At 42.4% G+C, this 16,510-nt stretch overlaps 1 protein-coding gene across 1 annotated transcript; it reads right to left on the bottom strand.

The window, feature by feature from the left end:
- Window positions 1-2,958: 2,958 nt before the first annotated feature.
- Window positions 2,959-10,322, bottom strand: GJA10 (gap junction protein alpha 10; the record flags this gene model as incomplete). Its single annotated transcript, XM_082855248.1, has 2 exons — window positions 2,959-2,997; window positions 8,895-10,322. 2 exons carry the CDS (start codon window positions 10,320-10,322, stop codon window positions 2,959-2,961), a joined length of 1,467 nt encoding a protein of 488 aa, XP_082711374.1.
- Between the last annotated feature and the right edge of the window lie 6,188 nt (window positions 10,323-16,510).

Here is a 16,510-nt window from a genome sequence, read left to right as displayed (position 1 = left end):
CCTGTTCTAGGTGGATATATTACTTTGAAATGCAGATAAGTTCACCATATTCATAGGCCTTTGATTTTAAGTTGAAAAGTACGAGAAGTTGACCAATGTTGTTAAAAGTATTAGAATGTTTGAGAGAACTTGAGGATTCCTACATGTTTAGGTACTAATGTAATAGGGAAGAACCTTTTGTATTCTATTACAAGTTAATCACTAAAGGGCTGTTGCCTATAAGCTTAAATTATACATAATGGCCCATCTCTGGGAACCCTGCTTCCCAGGTAATGAGCATTAAGCTAGAATACCTTTGTTTCCATCACAGGAAACATCCTGACCAGGCCCACCTGTGAATGACTGCAGAGAGGAAGAAATTAACACATTCCCTCCCGAGGCTGATGGGAACTAGATGTTTGACTTTGCTGCCTCCCCTTCTAGTATAAAAGGAGCCTGAATTCTAACTCAGGCAAGATGGTTCTTTGGGGCACGAGCCCACCTTCTTCTCGGTCTGTTGGCTTTCCGAATAAAGTTGTTATTCCTTGTCCCAACAACTCATCTCTCAATTATTGGCCTGTCGTGTGGTGAGCAGTATGAGCTTAGACTCGGTAACACTCAGGAATGTTTTACTTCTCAGGGATTTTGTGTTTGTCCTACAAGTATGAAGTGTTTAAAAAACAGATCAAATGCATTACATTTATAAATGGAGTTTAAAATATTGAAGGGAATTTAATTACTATACTCTATAAATGGGAGTGATTACTAATTTAAGTTCCTCAAACATTAAAGTCCTCCAGGCCTTCCCCGGTGGCTCAGTGCTTAAGAATCCACCTGCCAATGCAGGGGACACGGGTTCGAGCCCTGGTCCAGGAAGATCCCACATGCCGTGGAGCAACTAAGCTCGTGTGCCACAACTACTGAGCCTGCGCTCTAGAGCCTGGGAGCCACAACTGCTGAAGCCCACGAGCCACAACTGCTGAAGCCCATGCGCCTAGAGCCCATGCTCTGCAACAAGAGAAGCCACTGCAATGAGAAGCTGCACACCGCAACGAAGAGTAGCCCCTTCGCTGCAACTAGAGAAAGCCCGTGCACAGCAACAAAGACCCAACGCAGCCAAAAATAAATAAACTAATTTAAAAAAAAAAAGAATGAAAAGAGTAGTGAAGTGATGACTACTTGAGATGAATTTCTAAAAAAAAAAAAGTCCTCCTTTGGCCTTCCATTCTCATATTTCATGTAACAATTTTAATAAAACTCTGCATTATTTTGTTCTGTCATTACCATTACTGTTCCAGTAATCTAAAACTTTGTAACAAATTATTACCTTAAAACACCGTGACTTAAAAACATCAACCATTAATAATATTTCACAGTTGGGGAGTTCAGGAATTTGGGCAGGGCTCAGATGGCAATTCTTCTCTTCCATGAGATGTTGACTGAGGGCATTCAGTGGTATTGAGTTAGTAGATGGCCTGGTCTGGAGGGTTCAAGATGGGTTCACTCACATGTCTTGTGTCTTGGCAGGGATGGCTGGAAGGCTGGGCTCAACTGGAACTGTAAGCTGGAATGCTTACATGGCAACTTGGGGTTGAGAAGAGAGAGAGAGAGATCTCCAAGAAGGAGCCTGGATAGAAACTGCAGGATCTCAGAAGTCCTAGAACATCACTGTCCTTGAATCCTATGGTCAAGCAAGTCACTAAGGCCAGCCCAGATTGAAGGGGCTGGAAATTAGACTCCACTTCTCAAATGGAGAAAGCAAATTCACTCTTCTTCCACCTTTTTATTCTATGCAGGCCCTCAACAGATTGGCTGCTGGTCACCCACAATGGGAAGGCAATCTGCTTTACTCATAGTGCAGCCGGGCTAGGGCACAGGAGGTAGGGAATGAACATGAGGCAGGAGTCAGCCCACGAAGGCTTTATGTGCCAGGCTAAGGAGTATGGATTTTATCTCAGCAGGACATAGATAATGCAGACCTTTGTGTCTTTGGAACAAACTGATTCTCCCAATAACTTGAAGCCTTTGTTACAAGGTGTGTGGCCAGGGATAGGAGAGTCTGGCCACGGGACAGAGGACAGGGCTAAGTGGCTCCTTCCATGGGAGTTGAGTCCACCTTCCTGATTCTCAGAACTCAGACAGTAATGACCAGCCAACCAGCCTCACCGACTGGATAGTTAGTGGACATCACACAGCCATCCATGCCTCTGTGCTCTATAAGAAGTGTTCAGTGCTTTTTTGATGCACCTCTCCTGGATGGCTCGGGACCACTGGGAGGGTGGGGAGGGTGAGGAAGTGGTGCTGGCTTCAGTCACTCCCCTGGAAGTTGGGAATGAGATTCCCCAGCACCTGCTGGCCCACAGTCATGGCATCACTACTGACCACGATCCCAGCAGAAGGATAAAGTCATGTGATGCGAGTGTTTGCCAGTGCTGTAATCAATATTTTATGTAATGGCATCTAGGGACGAACATCCAGCTGCTTCATCCCCAAGAAATGAGCTGATGAGAGGAAGAAAACAGAAAGCTTCCCTCCAGCCTCTGGTGTACAGACAGGAAGCGTGTTGAGCCCAGACTGCAGGCAGAGCTCCCAGCCTGCTCTGGAACCACGTTCAAGGGTCCAAACTGCAGCTGCTGCAGAGTCGGCTACTGGTAGGGATGGTAGCACATCCCACTTCTCCTCCCCTCGGATGGCGGCTCTTGCCCCTAGATTTTCTCTGATGGGGTAGAGTGCCCTCCCTGGTGTGTGGAGAGCATTGGATCGGCCTCAGGCAGCATGGCCAAGCGGAGCAGTGAGAGGCTGAGCCCAGCAGTCAGGGAGCCCAGCTGGGAGCCCCCGATACACAGACATTGCCTGATTCATGGTTCTGGAGGGGATGGTTCTCAGAGTTCCTCCTGCAGTTTGAGCTGACAAACATACAACTTTTATCTCGCAGATGCCAGCTGCTCCTGAGTCTGTTTTTTCTGGTCCCAGGATGCATTATTTTTTCATAATGGATGAAAGTTCTAGAAGCATGTTCTGAAACAAAACAAAATAGACTCAAAGGGCTTGTAAAAGCCAGTCCTGCCTACCCACCTGAGACTCTTTGTGTGTCACAAATATCCCAAATCCAAACAAAAACCTCCTACAGAAGACAATCCCCCGACCTTGCCCCAGAGATGAACGTGCATGTAAGAGGTTCTGTTCCCCAACAGCGCTGTGGCAGAAGATCTGAATCCCACCTGCCATCTCCTCCTCATTATCCAGTTGTGGTTGTTTTGTCCAAGATCCAGGTCTAATACTAAAAGGCCAACCTTTTCCAAAGCTCCATCTTTGTCCCCTCCACAATTAACCAGAATTTTTGACTTTGCAGTAATGTAGAATGGGAAAACTGAACCAAATGTGGATGTTCCATTTTGTAATAATCTATCTTAAAAATATGCTACACTTAGGTTGCCTTGTGTAGGGAGAGCAGGAAGCAGCAATGGGATATGGGAGAAGGACTTGGGTCGAGTCAGACAAGCTTGGGATACAATTCCAGCCCATCCACTCACTCAGTAAATATTAATTCATGTCCCTGCTATGTCCCAAAGACTGTGCTTTACCACATCCTAATTGCATGACTTTGGACAAGTCATCTATTTCCTTATCCTTAAATGGGAATAATCACAGAGTCACAGTGAAGAAGCCCATGGCAGTGTCTAGACCACAATCAGGGACTCAGTAAAGTGGGAGTCTTTCCTCCTCTTCTTTAGACTCTTTGGTAATTGATATATTATGTAAAGCTCCTCTGCCAAAAAGTTCAATAAATTGTAACAATCAACTCTTCAAACACCCATCTAATAACCCCTGTTAATAATGTTGAGTCAAAAAAACCTTCCCAAATGAGGCAAAGAACCTACAAGTCACAGAGATTTTAGATTTAATATAATATTAAAATTTTAAAGACACCATACACAGGGATAAGAAGGAAGCGGACTGAGAGAATATCTTTCAATACATATATAGACAAGGAGTTAATACAATATCATAAAAGAGCTCCTAGAAATCAGAAGAAAAACAAATGACAGAAAAACAGACAAGGATAATTCATGGTAGAAATACAGATGGCTAATAAACATATGAGCAACCTTACTAGTAATCGTGGAAATGTAAATTAAGACAAACATTTTGGAAATATTGGGAAATGTTATGAAACATTTCTAGTTTGTCAGATTGGAGGTGGGGGGAGATAACGTCTGATATTGGCAAGAGTGTGGGGAAAGAGTGCTAATGCACTGGTAAAGAGGGTCAATTGGTACAGCCCTTCCTGAGCAAAAACTGGCAGCATCTATCAAAATGTAAAACGTGCATGCCCATTAAAACCAATAATTCCACTTCTAGGTACCTATCAAAGATATATGTATGAAGCATTCACTGCAACTTTGTCTGCGGTAGAAAAAACTTAGAACGGCTACATGGCCATCAAGTATCTTGTGGTTCATCAATTTCATGGAAAAGCGTGAGGCATCTCCGTGGGTGCTGACATGGAGAGTCCCTGAGACATATCATTAATTAAGCAAAAGCAAATTGCAGAGACATCTCTACAGCAGGATCACATTTATATTTTTGAAAAAAAATAAAAAATATGTGTGGACATATATTTGTCCTCAAAGACAGACTGTGAATGCAGTGAGGAAGGTAGGGGAACACACCCCATTCTGTTCACAGTGATTGTCTTTGGTGAGGGAAGTGGGAATTGAGTCCAGGTGAGAGTGAGAGATGAACCCGCACATGGTCAGGTTCACATTTTACTCTTATGTTCTTTTACACTGCTTGAATGTCTTTCAATGAGCATGTACGACTTTAATTTGAAAAACAAGAAATAAGAAAAAGACTCTTCTTTCAAACGATTAATAGTCGTACCCCTGGTCTGAGCCACACTCCCCTCTCACCTGGACACTGTGCAAGCCTCCTAGCTGGTCTCCCTGACTGCACTCTTACCCATTGTCTTGGTCTATTTGGGCTGTTATAAAAAAATACCATAGACTGGGTGGATTATAAAGAACAGAAATTTATTGCTTATATTTCTGGAGGCTGGGAATTCCAAGACAAATGCACTGGCAAATTCAGTGTCTGGTGAGAGCTCAGTTCATGGTTCACAGACAGTCATCTTTTCACTGTGTCCTCACATGGTGGATGGGAAAAGGAGTTCTCTGATGCCCCTTTTATAAGGGCACTAATACCATTCATAAGGGCTCCACCCTCATGACCTAATCACCTCCAAAAGGCCCCACTTCCAAATACCATCACACTGGGGATTAAGGTTTCACATATGAATCTGGGGGGGGGGGGGACAAACATTCAGACCATAGCATCTCTACAAGAGACTCATCAGAAACAGTGATTTTAAAAATATACGTAGCAGACCACCACCACTCCTGCACCATCCACCTCAAATTCCTTTCCATGGCCTATAACGCCCAACAGATCAGCCCTTGCCCATTCCAACCTCGTTCCTAGCTCTCCCCTCCATGATCATGGCCCAAGAGTGCTCCCCAGGACCTTGGCACAGCTGGCACCATCAGCCGTGCCAAGGTCCTGGGGTGGGTGGGGCATCACAGGTAGAGGGACCAGTATGTGCAAAGGTCCTCAGCTCTGTGGAGCTACAGGAGAACGCTCTTTGTTAGCACTTTAAGGTCACAAAAGATTGGAAGAGGTCGCAGGGCAACCTTCTTCCTAATGCCAAAATCTTCCTCCTCTACAGTGGTGGTTCTGAGCTCTGGTTGCACATTGGAATCACCTGGGAGTTTTAAAAAGTAGTATTGGGGGCTTCCCTGGTGGTGCAGTGGTTAAGAATCTGCCTGCCAGTGCAGGGGAAACGGGTTCGAGCCCTGGTCCAGGAAGATCCCACAGGTTGTGGAGCAACTAAGCCCGTGAGCCACAACTACTGAGCCCATGCACCGCATCTACTGAAGCCCTCGTGCTCTAGAGCCCGTGCTCCACAACAAGAGAAGCCATCGCAATGAGAAGCCCTCGCACCACAACGAAGAGTAGCCCCTGCTTGCCGCAACTAGAGAGAAAGCCTGCGTGCAGCAACGAAGACCCAACGCAGCCAAAAATAATAAATAAATTTAAAAAATAGTATTGGTGCCCAGGCTCTATCTGCAGAGATTCTTATTAGGGCATTTTTCAAAGCTTCCCTGGTGATTTAAAGTAGAATTGGGCATGAGGATTACTACTCCACAGCATCTCTGACAGGTGAAGGCATTCAACGATGAGGAAAGTCTTCATCACAGAGGGTAGCATGGGTTCCTAAAACTCAACCAGCATTCTTCCCCATGCTCACTCGGCCAGACTAAAAGTCTGCTCTCCATGCCCAATTAAGTCTTTCCACAAAGAACCAACCTTAACAGAAACTTATTTAGTAATCAACAAGCTTAGACTTGAAAAAATTGCGGGGTTTGGGTGATGGCAAGGGAAATGTCTTGGAGTGTAAATCGCAGCTCTTCCAGGTGTTTTTTCTGACCTATAATAGCGTGGATTTCTTTTGCAGGACAGTTCTCTCTAAGGGGAACAAGTGGCAAAGCAACTGTGGTACCTACCAGAAGTCATTTCCCTCTGAAACACCAACTGCTGCAATCAGAATACATCTGATTGAGCCCTAAAACTTCGGCCCTCTGGGACCTGATACAGTGTAAGAAGCTGTTTACAGTCCATGTATTGAAAGTGGATGCGAACAATCCTTTGCTTGCTGCACTAATTTCCAATGAAAGATCCCTCTGTTTGCAGTAAGTATGATGTGTCAGCTACAGTGCTCTGGAGCTGACGGCTATGGCCTCAATCCCCAAGACTTCCACCATTTGGGGAGTGAAGTGGCCTGTCAACCCCCTTTCAAGCCTTTCCCCTGTCAAGAGGCTTGGGGAAAGTGACCATAAGTAGGAAATCTCTGTGGCCAAAGGCATTATTTATAATTCTTAGAAACATAAACAGGGAAGAGGAAGATGAAAAAGAAAGAGGGCCTGTCACCTTCATCATCTTTTCTCCAAGCTCCTCAGCGAGGCTGGTCTCTCCCAAAAGATAATCTGAGATTAAGAAAATCTGCTTCAACTAAACACTGCTTTTTCTTCCTCAACTTTCTGTTCATACAAAGGCTCCTCTCACATGGAGTGAGGTACAGGAGAGAGAAAATGATGAAAATTGTCATGCTGACTTCACAAATGCAGATAAGAAGCAGTGGCCACTGGCAAGGTTACTCTAAAATGGTGGATCTCGGGAGTTCCCTGGTGGTCCAGTGGTTAGGACTTGGCACTTTCACTGCTGTGGCCCAGGTTCAATCTCTGGTCAGGGAACTATGATTCTTCAAGATGCAGGGCATGTCCAAAAAGTTAAAAAATTAAAAAATAAAATAAAATAGTGGATCTCAACCCTGGCTGTACATTACAATCGCCATGGGAATTTTAATAATACCAATCCTCCATCCCATCTCCAGAGATTCTGGTTTGATTGGAAGTGGATGGGTCCTGGGCATGGAGATGTTTTTAAAGCTCCAGGTGGCTCTAACTCAAGCCAGAGTTGAGAACCCTGCTACAGTTTGGCATAGGGTTCCAAGCAGCCATAGAATAATCTTACACATAATCTCCTGAGAAGACAGCTGGTCACTGACAAGAAATGAGTATAAGTTTGAAAAACAGCATTTTAGGAAAAATCTAGGTATGATGATTCCTCCTCAAGGTATGGCGTTAGCGCAGTAACAAAATATCTCATGGGAGATATGAAACTAGGGTAGAAGGATTCAATCATTATTAACACAAAGAATGAAGCAAAGGAAAAAGCAAGAGTGTGAGTTCAACCAAGTGAACTCAATTGGGAAGTTCCCCTATTAACTTGGGGGATTTTTCCTTTTCATGGAAAAAAGTTGTTAGGAGCAGTACGTAAAACATGTGTCATTCTCTCCCCCCTTTTTTTTTTTTCAGAATTGAGAGGAATCCACAGTAAATATCCATTATGCCTTACAATGCCAGGGAATGTTTATTCCACAGTGGCTTTTCAGAGAACAGAATTATCAATACAATATTGATCTTCGTCTTTGTGAAATATATCAACAAATATTTGTATATGACTTTTAAATGCCAGAGCTATTAAAACAATGGAGCACACCCTCCTTCCTTAGTGAGACAAGGGCAACTCAAGGTTACAGATGATCCCTCCTCTGATCCGTTTTCCACACTCTGATACAAAGAGCTGTCCAAAGCGCACCTCTGATCCAGTCACTCCTCTGCTGTACATCCTCTATGGGTTCTCCACTGCCTCCCTGCAAGGCCTCCATGCCCCCTTCTCCAACTTTCCCTCTCTCTGAAGCCTTCCTACTAGTCTGTGCTCCAGACACACGTGGCTCCCCAGACAGCCCTGCTATGTCACACCTCTCAGCCTTTGTCTGTGTTCTCCTTGTACTGGGACAGCCTCCTTCCATGTACCCCAGTCCTCCCAGGTCTGGAGAAACTCACCACATGTTTCAAGACTCAGTTCAAAAGTAGCTTCAACTATAAAGCTTTTCCTGACCCATCCAGAAAGAATTGACTTCTCCCTCCTTTGCACACCACTCCCTCTAACATGGCACCTTACACTTGATCATTTATATGTTTACCTAATTTCCCATCCAGACTCTGAGCACTTTGATGGTACACATGATATTTTATTCATTTATATACCCAGCACTTATAAGACTAATTGATAAAAAGTTTTCAGTAAGTTTATTTTACGAATTAAATTCAACTGAATGTGTTAAACGAATGAATTTAACTCTCCATAAATTAACCTCTCTCTCCTCCTTTCCCTCTCTCTCAACACACACATATATACACAAAGAAGGAGGAAACAGAAGGCTAAGAAGTAACCAAAGTGGAACACCTCTTGTGAAAGTCCCATGATCAGTCAGGCTGTCTGTCTTTACTTACCATTGATGTTCTGTGCCCAGTGGCTGAAGGCAGAAGTGAGGGGCTGTTTTCCAGGTGCGGAAAGTCCAGGCAAGAGCTATTTTGAGAACTGCAGCTTACTGAGTCACTGTACAGCTGTCCGTTTTCAGACAGCAATCTGGCCTCGCGACTGCCCCTGCAAGATCTGTCTGTCTGGGCTCTGCTCTCTCTCATGCTGCCATCGCTGTGTCTGCAGTGACTGTGTAAATCTGTGAGAGGCTCTCCTGAGGGTTGCAGGTCCTGGGACTGCTCCCAGGGTCCTGTTGTACGTGATGGACAATGTCTAGGAGCCATCGTGGTACCTAGCCAGGACTGGGGCGTTGTAGTCTGCAAGCCAAAGGGAGAATGGTCTGGTTGCTGTGCCGAGTGCTGAATTCTAGCACCATCATCCCAGGGACACGGGCTGTGGACATGGAGCTGTCCTCTGTGCTGATCCGCCTTAGCCCAGTCTTTCTTACTACAGCAAGGGTCTACCTCAAGTTGCCTGGGCTGTGGGATTTGCCACGTGGTTTTAGAATTCGGCACATTGACTCGGAAGACTTGCTGTTGATTGCTGGCTTGAAGTAGAGAGACTCCTTCAGGGAAGGGAGAGCAATTCATACACTGCTGGGCCGCTGAATATTTTTTCAAATGAAATGGAGGTCCCCTTTCGTCCTCAATGCCCTCACCGCCGGATTTGTCATAAAGTGCCCTCATGATTTTCCTGACCCCCAGATGAAATATTTCCAGTACGTTGAGGAACAAAGAGATGGCTGCAATGCTGTGCATAAAGAGCATGAAAATGGTCTTCTCTGTGGGCCTGGACACAAAGCAATCCACTGCATTGGGGCAAGGAGGTTGAGTACATTTGTAAAGGGGGTGCATTTGAAACCCATAGAGCATATATTGTCCTATCATGAACCCTACTTCCAGCACAGATCTGGTCAGGATGTGTAAGACATAAGTACGCAGAAGACATCCTTTCAGAGGGACTTTTTGGATCTTCTTCTGCTCCTCCAACTTCCTCAGTTCTCTATTTATGTTTTGCTGCTCCTCCAATTCAAGCTCTGGATTCTCCATCTGGGCTCTAAGCTGTGACTTTTTCCTCCTCGTCTCTTTTTCAAAGGCCCTGAGGCTATAAAGTGCATGGCCCATATATACCAGAGAGGGAGAAGACACAAAGATGATCTGTAAAACCCAGAACCTGACCAAAGAGATAGGGAAAGCATCATCGTAACAGACAGTGTTGCAACCTGGCTGCTGGGTGTTGCAGGCAAATGCTGACTGTTCATCATCCCAGACATCTTCAGCAGCTACACCTAGTATCAGCATCCGGAAAACGAAAAGGATGGTCAGCCAGATTTTCCCCACCATGGTTGAGTGGGAGTGAGCTTCCTCTAGGATGCCACCCAATAAATTCCAATCCCCCATGGTAAGGGACTAATGTCTGAAATATACAGAAAACACTGAGGTTAACAGCATCCATGGATGTAATATATAAAGACGAGCTCATCAGTACAGCAGGTCCTCTCTTCGTGTCAACAAAACTACAAAGGATTTTCCAGCTCTAATATTTATGGCCTGTGCTTGCTGAAACAGGGTATTTCTAAGGAATATGTTTTGGGAAAAACACTAATGACCCTCCCCAATCTGACCCAATTCCCTTCCTGTCATCTTCTCTCCTACACAAAGTTGACTGTCATTCTGGTATACTCATTGGCCATCATATTTGTACAATGCATTCCATTCCACAATTTTGCTCATTTTTCTAACATATGAGAAGCCATATTTACCATACATCCTACATGATCTTAAATAAGTCTCAACTCCTCCAGGAAGTTTTCCCCAGCCATACCAAGTCAGAGTGATTTTTCCCATTCCTAAATTCACACAACACTAGTGTTTATCCCACTCACTTGGTACTGTGCCTAAAATGAGTTTTGTGACAGTTGTCTTATGTTACCTTTCCTGAAAAGGTACTCTTTTTGCAGATAGGGACACTTTCTATTTCATTTTGGTCTGGCACACTAAGGTATCAATAAATAATAGTGGATTGAATTGTCTTCTCTTTTAAAAACTCAGTTCTTTGACTCTATCACTGGAAAAATCATCAACAGAAAAACAAAATAGATCCTCATGTATCATCGATGGTTCCCACCGCAAGACTGAAAGTACAAGTAAAGAAAACAGAACTCAGCCAAATAAACCCTCAGGAACTGGCACAGGGTAGCAGTAAAGATTGAGCAGGCTCAGAAACAGTACCAGCAATGACATATGATTACATCTACAAAGCCACATCTGCAACAGCAGGTTTTCACAGAAGCTCTGCTTACTTAGAAGAAAAGTGGGTGGTGGTGGTGGTGGGATGAACTGGGAGATTGGGATTGACATGTATACACTAATATGTATAAAATAGGTAACTAATAAGGACCTGCTGTATAAAAAATAAATAAAATTCAAATCAAACAAAAACAAACTAACAAAAAAAAAGAAGAAAAGTAAATATAAACTGCTTCCCTAGCAAGCTTGGGTGCTGGGAAAGAATCAAGGCACAGCTGATATGAATAGGTTACTCGGTTTACCCTGAAAAAACCAAATGTTTTTCAAGGTTCAATGAGGTTAAAATATTTGAGAGCTTAAAGGCTTCTAAGATGTGGAAGACTTCCATGTATGAAAGACATAGAAAAAAAACAGGATAAGCGTTATTAAGTTAAAACAGATAATGAAACAATTCTCTCCGTCCACAATTCATTCATTCAACAATGTTTACTAAAATGTTACTATCACATAGGCATTGTGCTAGATGCCAGGGAATTCAACAATGTATACCCGGTCCAGCCCTCACAGTGCTTAGTCACCAAGGATGCCCAGTAACGTATAAAATGGACAGTGAAAAAAAACAAATGAATATCAACTCAAAAATACAGGAGAAAAAAACATGGAACTGTTATATTTTCCCTACTTATCGCCAAACACAAAAATAAATTCCAGATGGGATACAAGTATTAAATGTAAAAACTAAACTATAAAAGTATTAAAGTAAAATGTAAAAAAATATTTTATATCTTGAAGTAGAAGGTGGCTTTTGAAGCCCATTAATGCCAGAAATTATAATTGGAAAAAACTTACAGATTTTACTCAACAAAACTGAATGGCAAAAGTGGAGATGTCCAGAAGACAATAACAACAAAAGTTACAAATTAGAGATAAATAAACATTTGTGAATAATCATTGAATAGGTAGAAACCACTTAGGGACAAGAAGAAAAAGTAAGCCAATGACAAAACCTTGAAAAATAGCACAGGGGAAAAAAAGTCTACAGATTGGGGCTTCCCTGGTGGCGCAGTGGTTGAGAGTCCGCTTGCCGATGCAGGGGACACGGGTTCGTGCCCCGGTCCGGGAAGATCCCATATGCCGCGGAGCGGCTGGTCCCGTGAGCCATGGCCGCTGAGCCTGCGCGTCCGGAGCCTGTGCTCCGCAACGGGAGAGGCCACAGCAGTGAGAGGCCCGCGTACCGCAAAAAAAAAAAAAAAAAAAAAAAAAAAAAGTCTACAGGTGAAAATGAGAAATGGCCAAAGAGAAAGAGGGGGAAAACCATTAAGGGCAATGTCACCGAAACCAAAGCAGGACAGTTTCAAGAAGAGAACAGCTGACAATGCTAAATACACATACACAGAGCACTACTTAAATAAATAAATTTAATGGTGGGATATACCATGCTCAGTGATTAGAAAACTCAAAATTTATAAAGACAACAATTCTCCCCAAATTAATTCATCCATAGATCACTGAGTAAAATAAAATCCTATAAATATACATATATGTGTATGCATAGGTATAGGAAATGCATGTGTATGTGGCTATAGAAGTATGGAGAAAAATACAGAAGGGCACACATGAGGAAGTTCATATAGGTTACTGGAGGTCTGTAGGAGAACATGAGGGTGGAGGGTGGAGCTTAAAGGGAGAGGCAAAAAAGAAAAAGGAAAAGGGAAAAAACTCTTCCAAGAAAGCACGACTGATTTTTATCTAATATATACATTTATGTAAATTTATAGCTGTATGTACATACATATGTATAAACAATATTTTAAATAAAAATTTTAAAGTAGTAGGTACCTGTCAGAGTTTGGAAGAGGTATTAAGGAGGCTATTTTTACTCTATATACTTGTGAATTGTTTGTAATTCAAAAATTAAAAATGTAGTCATCTCTAGCACATGCAAATAAAAAATCAGATTTAAAAATTGTGGACTTCTGCCTCATTAACAGAAGCAATAATTTACTAAGCTCTATCCTCTCTTAAAGAGTTTAGGTCCTTTCCCATAATTATTCCTTCAAAATTGTCTGGCCATTATTCTTTATTTAAAGAAATAACTCCTTTATTAGCACTTAAAAAAAAGCTAGAGCTTCTATTTTCTGTAAAAACCCCAAGGTGAAAAAGCTAGCTCATTTTATCAACTTATTCTCTGTTTAGAAATCCTAAACTATTTAATGCTTCTTTTTGCCACTCTCGCTTTAAAACTAGTAAATTATAGTTTTTAAATAGCAAGAAAAGGAACACCGAAGAACAGAAATACATGAAACAGAAATGCAATCATGCATATCAGCATGCAAGAGCAAGATCCTTTAGACAAGCATTCCTATGTTTCCTAAAAAAACCTGTTTTTTACTATTAAATAACTACAGGTCCAAGAAATATTCTTGAATTTTCTTTTATTATCAAATACTAATTTAGCATCTCCTGTGTACAAAGTCAGTGCTCCTTTCCTGAATTTTATTTCAAATATTATCTTTGTATCCCCACAGGGATTTCCTATATTTCTTATAAACAAGAGATACCATGTATTTACAACTTACCTTAGGAGTGGATAAAAAATTAATGACTGGGCTCAAAGAACCTTCAAGTTGGACCATGTGTGGCTAATTAGTGGAAATACTGCTGGTTGCAGATGTAAAAGCTCTGACCCACTGGCTGTGGGGACCAATGCGGAATAAGCGCAGTAACTTTGATCAATGGAGTCTAACCTAGTCCTCCCCTGAGGTCAAGGTGTCCTTTGGTGCTTTTTAATTCTCTTGTCATATTTTTTTCTAATTGGCACGAAGCTGGAGACCCTCCTAGTATATCATATTTGGAAATGAAAGGTGAAACAAATGAGAATTTTCCTTTTTCGTTTGTGGATGATAATGGTGATTTGACTTTGGGTGCATTTCTTTCAGTCAATTGATTGCTCTGGGAATTGATGTCACAGATCAATGGGTCATGTCCAATTTCATCAACAGCTGCCTGGGTTGAGTCTGGCCTCACCAAATGGGAACAAATAATAACAGTGACAGTCAAACCCAAAGTGCTCTTGCAAATCATGCCAGGCTGAAGGGAGAAATAGCTCAAAAAGAAATTAAGCATTTTTAGACCACCAAGAGGGGGCTGTGCCTGGTCTGTAGGTTACGTGTTCTAGCAATATTCTATTAGGCTGAAACAGGCAGCTCAGGAAAATTTTCTTTTCCAGTAGAGAATGTGAGAACCTTAGAAACCTATATCAAATTTTCGTAAAGTGTTTTAATTCAGAGAGGTCAAATGATTTGCCCAACGCAGACAGAGACCAGATCTCCTAACTCCCAGCCTTGTAGCATCTTACATTAGTCACATGTCAAGTACACAATCTAACTGCCACCTTAGAGGAGTTGACAGCAAGGGTGTCCCTAGAACACAGCTCCAAGGCACATTTCTAAACCTGCTCTTTTCCATATAAAATACAGAAAGTGCATAAAGTTATTGACACTTCATAAGTATCAGCTGCCTATTCTATTTTCATATATTTAATTTTAAAAAATGGATGATAATGAAAGGTAGACAGGTAAAGAGGTTAAATTTCCACTACCCCAGCACACTAGCCTCAAATACAAACTGACTGTCAGAATTAACTAGAGGTGAAAACACACCATGTATTAATATGTGTATCTGTGTAGTATTGGGTACATTGTCCAAGAAAGCCCTTGACATTTAATCCTAAAAGTCAGCTGCAAAGTAATTAATACCTTTAATGCATTTTACCAGAGCCAAAACATTAAAATCATACATTTAGGGCTTCCCTGGTGGCGCAGTGGTTGGGAGTCCGCCTGCCGTTGCAGGGGACACGGGTTCGTGCCCCGGTCCGGGAGGATCCCACGTGTCGCGTAGCGGCTGGGCCTGTGAGCCGTGGCCGCTGGGCCTGCGCGTCCGGAGCCTGTGCTCCGCGGCGGGAGAGGCCACAACAGTGAGAGGCCCGCGTACCGCCAAAAAAAAAAATCATACATTTATGAAAAGAACAACTCAGAAGCGTACATAGAATAACCCCTAATATTAGTTGCCTCAAGGAAAGGTAACCCAGTGACTGGAGGTGAGATGGATACTTTTATATGGTTCACTGAACAGTGAATGTATTACCTATTCAAGAAAATAAATGTGTAAACTAGAAAATAAACAATAAATGGAACCATATATCTGATTTTTTAAAGTCTTCAGCAGGTGAATCAATCTTATCACTTCACTCCTGAAGACTTTTAGCAAGTAGGTGAATATCTTTAAGACAGAGGCACAGAGTGGGCAACTCTCCATAACCTCACAGTAATAATTGGAAGTTATTGATGAGGTAAGTAATATTAGCACTACACAGCTGTGGGAAAGACACCCACTGCCTCATTCCAACCGGCCCGAAGGCTGAGCAAATATCTGCACACTAAAGGCTGAGAACCACTCCATAGACAAGTTTTTTTTTTTTTTAAGTTCCTACTTTAACTCTCACCGAAAGTTATGCTGAATCTATGGAGTCACTAGGAGACCCAAAACACACTCAGAGAAACAGAAGGGAACAGAAAGCCTAGAGAGAATAAATGTCTCAGGACAGAGAAAGATGCACACAGGGTGAGAGCTTCACTAGCCGCTGCCTTTAAGGCTCATCAATGGTGCCCGTATTCACCATGTCACCTTGTTCACACCTAGTGATATAAACTCCTATGGGCAGAAGTGGAAACCAAAAACTTCGTGACTTGCTTTATCGCAATAGTTGCCTTATTGCAGTGGTCTGGAACCAAACCTGCAGTGTCGCTGAGGTCAGCCTGTACACACTTTACCAAGGTATCTGATCACTCACTCCTAGTTCTTGAAATATTTCCTGCACTTGTTTTTTGAGTATTCTCTCCAAAAATGTTTACACTGCGGATCTTTGAGTGATGAATATTAATGTTTTTTTATTAAACCCTCACATCTGAATAACAATTTAAATGGATACAAAATTTTAGGTCCAGTACCTTAAAAATACTGTTTCCTCACAGCCAGCATTGCTCTTCTGAAGAGTAAGGTCAATGATTCTTGTTCCTTTATACAAGGATTGACTGTTTAAAAACCTTTAGATTTTTCTCGTTATCCTTGATACTCCTAATTTCAGTATGTGTCTAGATGTGGGTACTTTCTTCTTTCCTGTTTGGCACTCTATGGCCCTCTCAATCTTCAAATTTTTTCTTCTTCTGACCTCATTTGTTACTTGAATGTTGGCACATCCTACTTCTGTCCCTCATCCCACTTACATCTGCATTTATTTTCTATTTATCCTTTTTTTTGCTGCCTTCTGGAAGAGTTTC

This window comes from Leucopleurus acutus, assembly GCF_964270905.1.
Source record: "Leucopleurus acutus genome assembly, chromosome: 15".
Lineage (NCBI taxonomy): Eukaryota > Metazoa > Chordata > Mammalia > Artiodactyla > Delphinidae > Leucopleurus > Leucopleurus acutus.
This window is presented reverse-complemented; position numbering and strand designations above follow the sequence as displayed.